This window comes from Macaca thibetana, chromosome 8 (assembly GCF_024542745.1).
Source record: "Macaca thibetana thibetana isolate TM-01 chromosome 8, ASM2454274v1, whole genome shotgun sequence".
In the NCBI taxonomy this organism is placed as follows: Eukaryota; Metazoa; Chordata; class Mammalia; order Primates; family Cercopithecidae; genus Macaca; species Macaca thibetana.
The window spans coordinates 60,033,512-60,048,010 of record NC_065585.1 but is presented as its reverse complement, the minus strand read 5'-3'; the positions used below and the strand labels follow the sequence as shown (position 1 = coordinate 60,048,010).

At 35.1% G+C, this 14,499-nt stretch overlaps 1 protein-coding gene across 5 annotated transcripts in view; it reads left to right on the top strand.

Moving 5' to 3' along the window:
* Nucleotides 1-14,499, top strand: part of RALYL (RALY RNA binding protein like) — a 715,531-nt gene that overhangs the window by 642,646 nt on the left and 58,386 nt on the right. For all 5 annotated transcript variants that reach the window (XM_050801558.1, XM_050801556.1, XM_050801557.1 and 2 more), the window contains 2 exons: nucleotides 902-949; nucleotides 12,963-13,120. In XM_050801558.1, the coding sequence (XP_050657515.1) occupies nucleotides 902-949; nucleotides 12,963-13,120 (206 nt within the window). The remainder of the gene's footprint in view (nucleotides 1-901; nucleotides 950-12,962; nucleotides 13,121-14,499) is intronic.

Sequence of the window (14,499 nt, the reverse complement as noted above, 5' to 3'; positions counted from 1 at the left end):
GGGGAGTGTGCGAGGTATTGTGAAAACGACCCCACTTGTGAAATCAGGAAACTTTCCCTTAAATCTCAGCAATGTCACCTAGTAGGAATGCAAATTTGAGCAAGTCCCTTAGGTCTATTGCACCTTAGTTTCTTCGGGTTATGCTGTCCAACAGAGTTGTTTTGATGACTGTATTTAAAATGCATATAAAGTGCTTCATAAATTCAAACAACAAGGCAAGTGGATGGAGGTGACTTTTTAAAATATATTCCTTTAGGGAGCTTAGTCATAATACCCTTATCACTGAAATGCATTTACTAATTCATGTTTAAATATACTAAAATATTAAGGTATTGTTGGTAAGACAGCCACAGTTATTTTTCTAATTTTTCTCTGTTTAAAGTATTGAATCCATAGTTTTTAGAATTAAAAAATGCTGAATTTCCAAGGAACTACATTTCTGTTTGTCATTTCTATAACGAATGGGTTACTAAACCTTTCCATTTATCTTATTTCAATACCTTTTGTTCATTATGTAGCCTCATTGTACATACCTTAGGAAGAAGGGATAATTATATTACCTCAGAAAGAAAGGACAACTATATGATATCTTGTCTGAGATGAAAAACTATGGTCTTCATTCATAGCTAAGTAAAAGTTTTAAAGTATTTATTTTGCTACCTGTTCTTATCTTCATTCCAAACCACACAAACCATTATCAGTCTCTACATTGTCAAACATGTAATAATTTGGCATGACATATCAAATTGGACATTATCTTGGAAGGTCCTTTGGATACATAATTACATTGAAAAATAAATATTTTAAAAGTAACAACTTTTATGCTATAACATCATAAGTTAATAGTAAAATTAATGTCATTGAAACAAATGCCAACTAAATTTTTTGTTTCCCTCTTTAGCGGTTATGTCTTTGACTATGATTACTACAGAGATGATTTCTACAACCGGTATGTGAATTTTTCATCCTTGTTTTCCTATGATTTAAATTATCTTTTAACCATTTTGTACATTTTATTCATGGGTGATCTTGAGTATGGTATTTAAAACAATATTTTATAGTTAAAAATAAAATACTAAATCCCAACAAAATATACAGATTTTTCTATTTTCATTATACTTACTTGAGTACAGTGGATCGTGGAATTTTAGGACTTTGGAGGTGCTCAAACCTAAGATTTGGTGTCTAATATTTAGATAAAATCCTAAAGATTTAATTAACTAATATCATTTTCCAAGTCATTTGTTGATTTAGAATCCTTCAAGATTGAGTTTGAAAGCTCAGAAAAATAACTGCAACCTTCTAAAGTACATAATAAAACATTGAAAATGCTATATTGGGTAGAGTCCGTAAAATTTACAGATCGTTCCTGCTTCGCAGGACAATAGGAGGCCATAAAGGTGATGATGCAAGATGAAACCATGCAATGAGGAAGAAACAGGATCGTCTCATGACCTTAAACATGTTTGTCAAAACATTAACAACTTTTCTTCTCTTCTTTATAAATTAATAGGAAACTATAGTAAAGCTAATTGTTATTTAGTATACTATAATTTAAAACAATAAAAATATTAAGAATTAAGGTGTTTTACTTCTTTGTAAAGAACACTTATCAGAAGGAGTGGAAACAGTGCATACCTTCTCATTTCCTAACTCAGGACAGGATACGGAGTAGGCATCTGTTTTATGCCTTGTTGGATACTCCTTTCTAAAGCTGAATTAGCTTTGACATTCTATCAGTGTTGTGAACTATCTCTGAGAGTTCTTTCAATGTGTGATTCTCTTGCCAGGGTCACTTCACCTTCATAGCTTTATGTGTTTCATCACATCACATCCACTTTCCTCACTTATGTCGATAAGTTTCCCTTTACTAAGTTCCTCTGACTCCATACCTAGAGTCTCTTGAGTGGAGAAGTATCAACATCCCTGTAGTGAGCTATTTCTTCTGTAATTTCATTTACATTTTATTTGAGTTTCACTTCTAGTATTACCACTCTTAGATTCTTTGCTGCATTTTCATCTTTGTTGATCAATTCTTTCTTTTGATTATTCAATTTTGTAAAATGCCACATGTTTTATCACTGAGATAAGGAAGCATTACAATTAATGATCTGAAACAAGCGAGGGAAGTGAATAATCAATGAACAGCAAAAAAATCATTGACAGACTTTGAAAGAAGGAATGTGATTGGTGACCATTGTTATTATCATGCGCATTTATTATTTATGTATTTATTTGTGGAAAAGCTATAAGCAAAGTTTGGACTTTATTAAATTACTTACTGTTTATATGTTGTAGTAACTAAAATTTGTGTTGTCGGAGAACTGGTGTTATTTAACTAATATTGGTAACTCTGATATGCATACATTGGTAATAATGTATGCATATCAGAGATGAGGATCAACTATAGATAGATTATTGGATCAAAAAAATGAGGTAAATATATTTTAAGCCTTTAAGTATTATGCAAACACCAAAAAAAACTCTTAGGTACTGTATAAAAATGCAAACTTAGAAAAAGTTTTCAATAGATGTTTTAAAGAGGAAGAAACTGTGATCCTTTAAAGAGTCTTATTCTTTCTGCTCCAGCCTCTAGAGCCTTTTGTAAGTTCCACAAGAAGTTCTTCCTGCCTCAGGTCCTTTCTCTGTGTTGTTCCATCTCCTCATACCTCCCTCCACCATCTGGTTCACTTGACTCCTCACCTTTCAGATCTCAGCACGAACATCCCTCACAGATTAAATTAGGTTCCTCTGTTCCCCTCTCTCAGCACCCAGCACTGTTACTTCACAGCACCTCTCCTAATTTATATTGCTATATTTATTTTCTGCGGTGTTTGATTCATGTCTGTCTGCCTTCCCCTGCCTAATGAGGTAACATATTATCAGTTTTGCTTATCTTTGTATCCTTGGGGACTATCAGTAAACCATACACATAGTGGATACTCTGTGTTATTAATTCATCTCCTTAGATTTAGAGACACAGCCATTTTTCCAAGGTCACCCAGCTAATTAGTGACAGAACTATGATCATAATCTAGGTATCCAATTTAGATTCAATAACCAACTATGTGAATATGCACAACGGGGTGGGTAATATCAGCCTATGGAGCTATGCCGATTCCTCCCTGGGAATCAGACCCACAACTGTAACTGCATTGCTGCTATGCTCACACTACTGAATTAAGCACCTTATTTCACTAGTTATCCTTTTCTGACAAAAAAATCATGTTTAAGAATGATTTTTCAAAACATTTTATAATTTCTATAAAATATATTTATTTTAAATATTAAGAAGCCTATAATAACTTATTCTAAACGTGATGTAAACATCTGGCAGCATTAAAATAATCCCATTTACTATTAAGGAAGGATATCTAGACTGTTTTTATACTATTTGAAAATGTTAGTTTTTGATAAGTTTAAAGATATTTCATACTATAGCTTTTTTTCACTTGCTACGAATAAAGTACATTGTCTTATACTCTGTCTATATAAAACCATTTTAGCATCTTTTATTTTCTATCATGTGACTTCCTTACACATTTAAAGAATTTCCACCTCACATGGAGTTTTATCGACACAGTAAGAGACCCAAGTTCTGGCTGTTACTGGAAAGGGGTCCCAATTCAGACCCCAAGAGAGGGTTCTTGCATCTTGCAAGAATTAATTCAGGGCGAGTCCACGGCGCAAAGCAAAAGCAGGTTTATTAAGAAAGGTGGTGAAACTATAGCTACTCCATAGACAGAGTAGGCTATTCCCAAAAGTAAGAGGAAGAATGCACCCGCCCTAGGTACAATGCTTGTTTATCCATAGGATAACAACAACAACAACAACAAAAACCATGGGGAGGTGTGCTCTACCACAAAGTTTGTGATAAAGGATTAATTTTTCTAATTACTATATTTTGCAAGACTCGATATGATTATCTTTAAAGCAAAATTAGGAATGCTTTTGTTCTCAAGATGTGGAGATATCAGGACATTCATGGGCCTGGGTCTGTTTAGTAAACATTATTAATCTGTTCCCTTAACCATAAACTTCTAGAAGCTAGGAATACCTAATCTCCTGGAAATGCAGCCCAGCAAGTCCCAGCCTCATTCTTCCTAGCCCTCACTCAAGATGGAGTCGCTCTGGTTTGAATGCCTCTGACATGGTAACTAGCCTTATAACTTTAGGCGAGTCAGGTTTTCAGTTTTCTCATCTTTAAAAGGAAGCCTGGATTTGCATTTTATTTAGAAATGATAGCTCAATAAAATCATTAGATTACATAGGTGATAGATGGATGGAGATAGATGATAGATAGATAGATAGATAGATAGATAGATAGATAGATAGATAGATAGATGGATGATTGATGTATCCATCTTACTTGCCAAAGAACAAGGGCCTTAAATAGTCAAATAATTAGAGAGGCTGTCACTTTCAGGTGACTCTCTACTATACAAGAACTTAGCTTCAGTATGAACAACTTTCAAAATCATTTATTTGTTTTGTGTACAATTTGTTTGGCATATAAGTGTGCAGTAGATCAGTATGGTTGTATTGTTAACAGACTGTCTGAGCAGTCTGTGCTCTCATTAGTTTATTTTCCATTTTTGGCACTTGGCTAAGAAAGACATAAGCATCTGCCACTAGTGGATATACTCAAGAGTTCCCTATAAACATAGAATACCATGAAATAAAAACAGAATGGCAAGGCTGGATAAGATACATAGCTTACAGAGTCACTACTAATCCACAGTCATTTCTCATAAGTTACAGTCTTCTTGCATTTGTGTGTGTGTGTGTGTGTGTGTGTGTTCTCTCTTTTTTAGTAGAGGTGCAAACTTGGGCAAGTTAATATCACAAAATCTGTTACGTCCTCTGGTAGGTAAGCATGAAATTAATTCCTAACTCATGAAATCATTCTAAGAATTAAATGAGGTAACATATTATAATGGTCAGCATTATGCCTGGTATATTTTTAGTGCTTAATCAATATTAGCTAGTATTAACAGTTAACAGTAACCATTAACAATAATGGGGCCAGGCGCGGTGGCTCACGCTTGATCCCAGCACTTTGGGAGGCTGAGGCGGACGGATCACCTGCAGTCAGGAGTTTGAGACCAGCCTAGCCAACATGGTGAAACCCTGTCTCTACTAAAAATACAAAAATTAGCCAGGTGTGGTGGTGGGCGCCCGTAATCCCAGCTACTCAGGAGGCTGAGGCAGGAGAATTGCTTGAACCCAGGAGGCGGAGGTTGCAGTGAGCCAAGATTGTGCCACTGCACTCCAACCTGGGCGACAGAGCGAAATTCTGTCTTAAAAAAAAAAAAAAAGAAAGAAAGAAAAAGAAAAAAACAATAATGGTAGATGTATTTCTCATATTGACATTCATACAGCAGTGTCTATAAAACTGAGAAACAAACTGGTTGGCCAGTTTTTCTTCCATAGTAGTTTATTTGGGACTTCTCTGGATTATTCTGTTTTCCCAGTTTTCCCTCTCCTACTCCCCAAAGCATTCCAGCTACAGCTGATCACACTTACCTGCAGAGAGCGCTCAGCTGTTTCTGTTAACCCCATGCTGCTTGTTTAGGTCTCAAAAACAGAAATTACACTACTTTTGTTTAACAGGGATAATTGCATATAGAAACTCGTTAACTTGGTATTGAAGAACTGAAAACGCAAAAAGACAACACTATGGTATACTAGAGTTAGCAACTGCAGGAAGCTGCTACCACCTCTAGGACTGGGGAAACCAAGGAAGATTTGGGATCTCAGAAATTGCTGTAGAAAGAGAGCCTACCAGAGCTGAAACTATGCATAGGAGATTATGTTCAGATGGTGCTGCTGTGTCTGAGTCCACAGGGAGAACCTGTGGTGCTGACACTCAAATTTCTGAGACGGGGATATGGGCTGACAGGTGCTGGGGTCTTTGAGGGAGCGTGGAGTGGCTGTTCTCCAAGTGTTGCAAAATTACTCAGACCGGATTCTGCTGCTGCTACTGGAATGAATTGTTGTTGTCAGGGTGAAGAAACTAGATTGGGGGAATGCTGAAAAGAGCAGGGAGCCAAAACACAAATAAAAACCAAAACAAGGAGCAAGTCCCTTTTTCTTGCTCTAGTCCTGCAGTCTTTCTTAGGTCCTTTATTGGCTGAACCCAGCAGAGAGCTAGCTTCCCAAAACCAACCCTAACCCTAACCCTCACCTCCAGAAGTGTGATTTTCAGAGTTCCAACCCTATCTGTGGCAAAGGGTAGGTCTGAAACCAAAAAACAATAGCTTAATAACTGACGTATGTCCCCATTATATTGTCATTCTATTTCTGCCAGGTTTGGAGACTCTAATGTGACTGAGGGTTTCCAGCCCTTAGGTAGTTTTACCTTAGAAAACTTTACAAAATATTTCACCTTACTGTGATTCATTGACCTGTCTATTCATGGTTTCAGAGATCAGTAAGAGTATCATTAAAGAGTAGATGAGTGGTTATTCTAAATTCTTATCTTTCTCTTTTACACAAAGCATTGCCCAATAGTTTACAGCACTGAATGGCATTTTCTTTTAAAGGTTCATGTATGACTCTGAATGTAGGACATTGTATGTTAATACATTAAACATAAGTATTTATACCCTAACAAGTCAAGTAAAAGGAGATGTATACCTAAAATTATATTTAATCTCCCTAGGGAAGGTTTTTACCTTCTGCAATGTTGGCTGTCTAAATCCAACCTCGTTTTTCAGTAACATTAGGAAGAGCACTGATCAGTTTATAATTTCCAGTGATAAGCAGACTTTTATTAACAGAGAAAAAACAAATGCCACAGGTGTTTCACCTTTATAAAAAACACGTATACATTTTAAATGTTCCAAAATAGGCATTGTTCAGTTCTGGAACCATTTTGACTTTGTGTTAATGGATCCAAGAAGCTACTAGATTTGCAGTTAATGAAAGAACACTAAGTTACAGTTGTTTCAGATCATTGATTAGAAAGCACAATATATATTCATGAATATTGGAAAACATTAACAAGAAACAATGTCTGTTTTGTTATGCTAATTTGAATTATCCTCTGGTAGTATGGTATTCCATTTGAAATGTTTGAAAATAACAGCATGGTACACTTGACCAATGGTATTATTTGGAGTTAGAAGATGTGAATTTCAGGCCTAGATGCACATGTGTTGACTGGGTAAGCTTGGAAAAGTCACCTCTTTTTTTTTGGCCAGTTTCCTTCATGGGCAAAATGGCTTAACACTACTGACTTTACAGAATTATAAGACTTCAATGAGAAAGTCATTTTAGTGGCTTATAACCCCACAACAACCTTTTGAATTTGTTAACTTTTTAATTACACAAAGCTGTATACAAAATGTTACAAAGATTATATTAGAATCAAAATATTGCCAAAGAGATCATTCAAGATTGCAATCAACTTGCTTTTAAAAGCATGTTCAAGAAGCATTTCCATGTGATCCAAGGAGAAAACTTCACAGAAAACCTTGGAAAATTTAATAACAAAAAAGAGCAATGAAATTTACTCATTTATTGGTCTCGGGTGAAGTGTGTCTTTTAAAATTATTTTCTGATTCAATTGTAACCAAAGACTTATTTGAAGTCAGAGTAGAAATTATAGGCAGAGTTTGTGAATTCTGAGTAGTTTAAACAGTACAGGGAACAGATACACTACCAGCCTATAAGAATTATTTATATAGATTTCAAATGTATCCCTTCTTAGAAATGAAAAGGCACCTTACTTTGGTTTCATAGACATCTGTCAAAGTGAAGCATCATGAAAAGGAAGTCTGGAGGTTGAATCAAGACATGGAGCAAGATCTTCTCTGGTCGTCTTGTTATTGGTCTTTGTAGGTCTACTGAAAGGTCCTGGCGAGAATATGGCCCTAAACTTGTTCTCAGGTTTTGCCTCTGTGCAGCCCAGAAAATTTAGCCCCCTAGGGAGGACCAAATATTTTTGTTAGCATCAACTACTTAGTAACTATAAGTTTTGATTCATGAGTAGAAAAGGAAGAATTGTTTTCATGAGGACAATTTAGAAACAGGTAAATACCAGGAAATGTTTAAAGTTACTACTAATCTAAAATGAAAATTTAATATTCAGTAGTAAAATACTACACATATATTACATTTCCAGTTTCTTTTCTTGTGTTTGAAACCATGTTTGTTGACAGGAAAATGTAAGTATCAAGTCAGAAGTTTAGCCATCAGGTAATGATTTATTAGAATGTGGTGTATCTACCTGAGAAAATGCACCACAGCCATTAAAATAAACATTAAGAAGACCATTTAACAGGCCTGAGAAATGTTTTTAATATAAACCAAAGAGAACGAGCTAGAATACATGACTGTACATATATTATGTTTTCAATTATGTGAAAAATATGGAAGCTTATAGAAAAAAGATTAAAGGATTATAGTAGTTGTTCTGAGGTCTGACAGAGTTTTATAGTTTTTTTATGTACTTTTTTTCCAAAATGTTACTTTATTATTTTTAAAGCTTAATAACAAGCTCTTTATTTTTAAAAGACAATTAAAATTATGTTTATTTGCTGTGTTAATATGCCTTTATCCAAAAGGCACTTAGTTTTAAAATTGCCTCTGTCCAAAAACAATTACCGTTTAAGAATAGTGGATGAAATCAAATGTCCTTATTCTTCCTAGAGAAAAGTTATGTCTATTTTATCAAATAAAATAATATTAAAATTCATATTACCAGTTTTTAGCTTTTGCTAGGTAATAAAGTTACATATGTCAGATATTATTTAAAGCATTAAAAGGCAAAATAAGAAAAGGGTACCTAGAAAATAGAAACATTTATTAAATGAAGAAATTAAATTCTCAAATTGTCTTCATGAATTGGTTTTATTAAAATTGGACTGAATTTTTAAAATTTATTACTTGACAGCAGGTGTTTTAGAGTTTTCACTGTAAAATAGACCTTGAGGAAAGAATTATTATTATATGTTTGGCTTCATTAGAAACCATTATCTATTTGATGAGTAAGTATTTGGGAGAAAATTATCCTGACCAAGAAATATTAGGGAAAATTAAGGACTATTAAAGGAAAGGAGAGGAAATATAACTCCAAAAGGGTAAGGAACAAGAAAAACAAGAGGAAGGAAAAAAATTAAAGCTTTTAACTAGCCTGGAGATTTAGATTCCATTTAATTCTGCTGGATTGCCATTTCTACTGTCAGTCTATAATCTTAAATGAACTAGTTCCTTAGTCTCAATACTATTTGCCAATCTAATATTTGATAAAGGCAAAATTTCTTTGATTTACTGTGGACAGAATTCTGCTGAGAATGCCTTTCTTGGCCTGCCTTTCACCTACTTCCCTCTGCATTTTGAAGAACCCCTGTATCCCGTCTTGCAATCCCAGAAAGTATTCCCCTCTTTCTATCCTTGTCTTGTTATGTTTTTGTACATTAGGACAACATCCAGTCTTCCTTCCTTTTATTTCTAATTAACTCAAGAGTGCCCAATGCAAATTAAGAAAGATTTCAGCTCCATTAAAAGTTGTAAAATTAAAAATTATGCCCTCATGTTAGCCCATGTTACTGGTGGAGGATGTCCAGGTTCTTGAACAAATAATTGGGCAAAATGCATAAACAAAGGAAGGAAAGAATGAAGTAACAAAAGCAGAGATTTATGGAAAATGAAAGTACACTCCACAGGGTGGGAGCCAACCGAGCGTAAGGGCTCAAGAGTCTGGTGACCGAATTTTCTGGGGTTTACATACCCTCTACAGGTTTCCTCATCGGTTGCTTGGAGTACACCCTACGTATATTAAGTAGTGGCCTACGGTCAGTCTGATTGGTTGTGTAAGGGGACCAATCAGAGGCTAAAGGGAAGTTACAAATGTATACCCTATGCAAATGAAGACTTTGCCCACGAGCAGCCTGATTGGTTGTGGAAGGGGACCAATCAGAGGTACTTTCAATTTTTCATCAGCCATTCAGAAAAAGGTGGTGGGATGAGGAGGGGTGCAAAGGGAGTAGACTCTGGTCCTTCTGTTACTTGGGCATGGAAAGGTGGGGTTTTCCTTTTTGTTTAGTTCTAGGAAGTCAGCATGAAACAGCCTTAGGTTCCCTGCCTCCAGACCCTATTCTCCTGCCTCACCCATTCCCAATTTTGTTTTGTGAATGACCTATCACATTAAAATATTTAAGTCCTGATGCTGCCCAACTTCCCATCAAAGTTTTACCAAAGAATCAGTAAAACGTTATTTGATTCGTTGGTGCAAGTCATCCAGCCAGGCTTGGTGGCTTATGCCTATAATCCCAGTACTTTAGGAGCCCAAGTTGAGCAGATCACTTCAGTCCAAGAGTTCGAGAGCAGCCTGGGCAATACGACAAAATGCTATCTCTACAAAAAAATACAAAAAACTTTAGCCGGGCGCAATGGCATGCAGTAGTCTCAACTACTTGGGAGGCTGAGGTGGGAGAATTGCTTGAGCCCAGGAGGCAGAGGTTGTCGTGAGATCACACTGCTGGACTCCAGCCTGGGTGACAGAGTGACACTCTGTCTCAAAAAACCAAAAGAGAGAGTAAAGAAAACTAGTCATTTTCCTTTGAAGTAGTTCACCAAAATATTCAGAGAACCGGCCACTCACCATAGGAATTTATACCAAAGGAAAGTTGTTTAGTAATATACTATGTAGATTACTAAAATGTATGCCCCATACTAAAAGCATATCATAAATACAGTGAGCAAGTATGGCTCTTTCTCAGCATAAGATCAGGCCATGCCACCGTTGGAGGTTTGGTAATCCTTGGCTAGGGGAAGCAATAGAAATATCGATAAACATTTTTCTTCCCTATAAACATAGTATTAAATTACATTGCAATTAAAGTAGCAGTGAATGTAGTGAACTTTACTTGGCCTGTGTTTTTACTATAGAACTCCTACATCATTATATATTTTGATTGTGTTTTAGAGATTTTCTTAACCCAATTTATAGATTGGCTTGTTTAATGAACCTGTAAAACTGCACATTGGTGTCCTAGGGAAATGGTCCTGCTAAAAGAGCTTGCCTTTCATTTCAAATAGCAACTTCTACTCTAGAAGAGATCAGTCAATTGCCATATTTTCTTTTCGCTCAATAGTTTTGGGTGTTATAGCTCATGCAAAGTGCCTTTGTATTTTGGTTCACTGACTTAAGGTGCTCTGTGAATTCAACTTATAAATAACTAATGTAGACCTTGTTTTGTGATTGAAATGAGGGGCAGGTCTAGCTGACCCTTTTGATTCTCAAGCCCCTAGTGATATAGATGATATTCATAACCCTTTTCAGCCTCATCCTGCCTGTGCTCTTTGAAGTAAACTGTTATGTGTTGACATCCATGACCTATTCTTTGCTAGCTGTTCTTCAGCTCTAATGGACTTTGCTTATTCACAGAAGATGGCACCTCTCTTGAACTCTGTCTCATTTCATTTCTTTTCTTTTCCAGATCTCTCTTAGTTTTTCCCCAGCATGTTCTAAATCGTTTTTGAATACCCTAAGTCTCTACTGTAGGAAATATTCTTAGTACTAAGGAATTTTGCTTTAAATTTTGTTTAATAGTGCTTTTTGCACTTCCCCCACCCCATAGTATAATAGTTTTAAATGTCTCTAAATGAATATTTGGAAACCGATCTATCTTAACTTTTATTATATTTCATATATTATTTCCTAAAAAGAGATTATCACATTTTCATCTGTATGTATAAACAAGATGTAATTTTATCAATTAACCTATTATAGAAATTTTTTTTATTTTCTTCCCATTCTAGTTTCTCATTTCTGACTTCCATATTAAATTGTTTTTATTGACTGTTTTAAAGTAATTATAAGAATGTAATCCAATATTTTATTCTGTCACAATAAAATATGTAACAATTATAATTCTAAGTCAATAATGCTATTTTCTTTATAGTGAATAATGTACTTACATGTCTGGTTCACTGGAAAATAGTCATGAAAATGAGTAAATGTATCCCAGTATTTTTTCATTGACCTTTTAGGTTACTCAAATGTTCTGTCATATAAAAAATTGTTGTATATGTGGATGCAATATAAATAATATGAAGCTTTTGAATCTATGAATTACATATTTTTATAAATGAGTTAACCCTTATACTTTGTTTAATGGAAATTCATTGATTGTGGTGAATATCATTTTTCACTTTTCAGCAAAGGTTTTAAGTTTTATGATTTTTTGTTAAATATGCTTGTAATATCTAACTATAAAAATATCTCTAGTCTCAATTTGCACATCTAGCAAATGGTCAGAATAATTAAAAGATATCTTGATAAATACTTCCCACCATAAGCAGTCAACAAAGTTTTGTCCTCATGCTAGCTCCATGTCATTCAAACTGTCTCCTTTTGTCTGCAATCAGAGGAGCCTTTTGTTACTGAAAAGATTCTTAGAGTGAGCTGAAGCACCATATTGATTTGTCTCTCATAGCTGTTTTCTTTAAGCTGGTTTTACTTTTTATCTTGCTGGGCTGTTTATTGTTTGACCAGTAATTTTATTTCTTTGTTCCCGTTCTGCAAGATCCTTTCCTCTTTTAAACGAATGTGCTAATAAGTGTTTGACGTGTAAGAGGAATATTTCTGTTCATAAGAAGTGTAAATCTGTTTTATCAAGCAAAGAAGTATATTTAGGGATGAAGGTCAGCATAATTTCAACAATTGCATGGTACTGTTGGAGCAAAGCTCCTAGTCCTTTCATACCTTACAAATGAGTTCCTCTTGGAGGTCACACTAGAAAGTCCAGAAAGCATAGACTATATTAGCATTCCATTTTCTTAGTGAAAATTAAATCTGCCAAATAATACCTGCATCTGAATATTAGAGAACAACAGCAGAAAGAAAACATTTATTGAAATTTTCTACGGGGCTATTCTGTTAATCATTTCACATATTTGATAGAATTCTCGGGTATCAAACCAATTCTCAGTCCCATTTGTGTTTTGTAAAGGTTATTTGATTACCACGGGCGTGTGCCTCCACCTCCCCGTGCAGTAATTCCACTGAAGCGTCCCAGAGTGGCAGTCACGACGACTCGCAGGGGGAAAGGAGTCTTTTCCATGAAAGGTGGATCGAGATCTACTGCCAGTGGGTCAACAGGCTCTAAATGTAAGTAATGTCCTTCATTTTATTTCTTCTTAAAGAAGGGGGTGGTTAACTATCATTGCATGAATGCCTATATTCAATAAATTAACCAGTTAGTTATGAAGGGCCTGCTATGTATAAAGTATTAGAAAATCATAAAATGGATAAGAAATGGTCTCTGCTTTCCACCATACTGTGTTGCAGTAGGGGAGACAAACACAAACATGTCTAACAAAAACCCAGGACCAATTTGAAAAGTATTTTATCAGAGCAAATAACACCGTGCTCTCAGCTTAGCTTGTGACATATTAAAGTCCTGAAACATAATATGTTGCTTTTAATGAAGAAATCAATTTACTTCCAAAGGGAGTGCATAAACTGTCTTTTCAGAGAAGCATTATACAAAATTAGTTCATGGTTTGAATATTTGAGCAATTAAGAGAGGCAAACTATAGAAATGTTAAAAGCATAATTTACCATACAGTGATAAATTATTATGAGATATATGTATCTGAAAATATATTTAATGTCATAAAAAGTAAAATAATATTTGCATAGTTTCACATTAATTAGTAAAAAGCAGCGATACAAACTTTCCAACTAAACACACTGCTAAATTTTTATGTGGAGTGATTCAGAAAAAAATTGTATTTGTTGTTATTCCTAAGGATAACAAAATTTCCCATATTCCTTGAGATTGCCCTTTATCAGAAAGCGAACAAATAATGAACTGATCAATAGGTAAAAGAATAAACACATAGAGAAAGTTGGGAACACTATATTTCATTGATTGAAGTGACATTTGAGTGGAAACCTAAAGGATGTGAGGAAAAGAGAAAGTGAGCTTGAAGCTGTCAGAGACAGAGCATTCTGTGGAGAAAAATTGGTCAGTGCAGAGACCTTAAGTTGAATAGTCAAGGAACAATAAGGAAGCCAGTGTGACTGCAACAGAGCTGAGCCAGTGAGGGAAAGTCTGGCTGGGGATCAGGTCAGAGAGTTAGACACAGGGCAAGTTCCAATGCAGCTTGATAAGCCACTGCAGAGACTTGGATTTACTCTGCATCCCAACCATTTAAGACAAGTAAGGCAAATACTATTATCCCAGTTTTATTGATGAGTAAACACAGAAAGTCATATAGCTAATTGATATAGTAGAGCCAGAACTAGAACCTAGGTCTCTTAGTTCTTATGCCCATAGGCTATTTACTGTAGAACACTGCCTTTTATTTCAGCACTATACTGAGAAAGAATCACTATTGAAATACTTTGTTTTTACAAAACGCAGTTCAAGATGCAGGAAGGTACTGATGCTTCTGAAAAGGCTAAAGTTTATTATACTCAACAAACTTTGTGGACCTAAGATAACTTCAATAGCACATTCATAGATTTATGGATTTCTATGT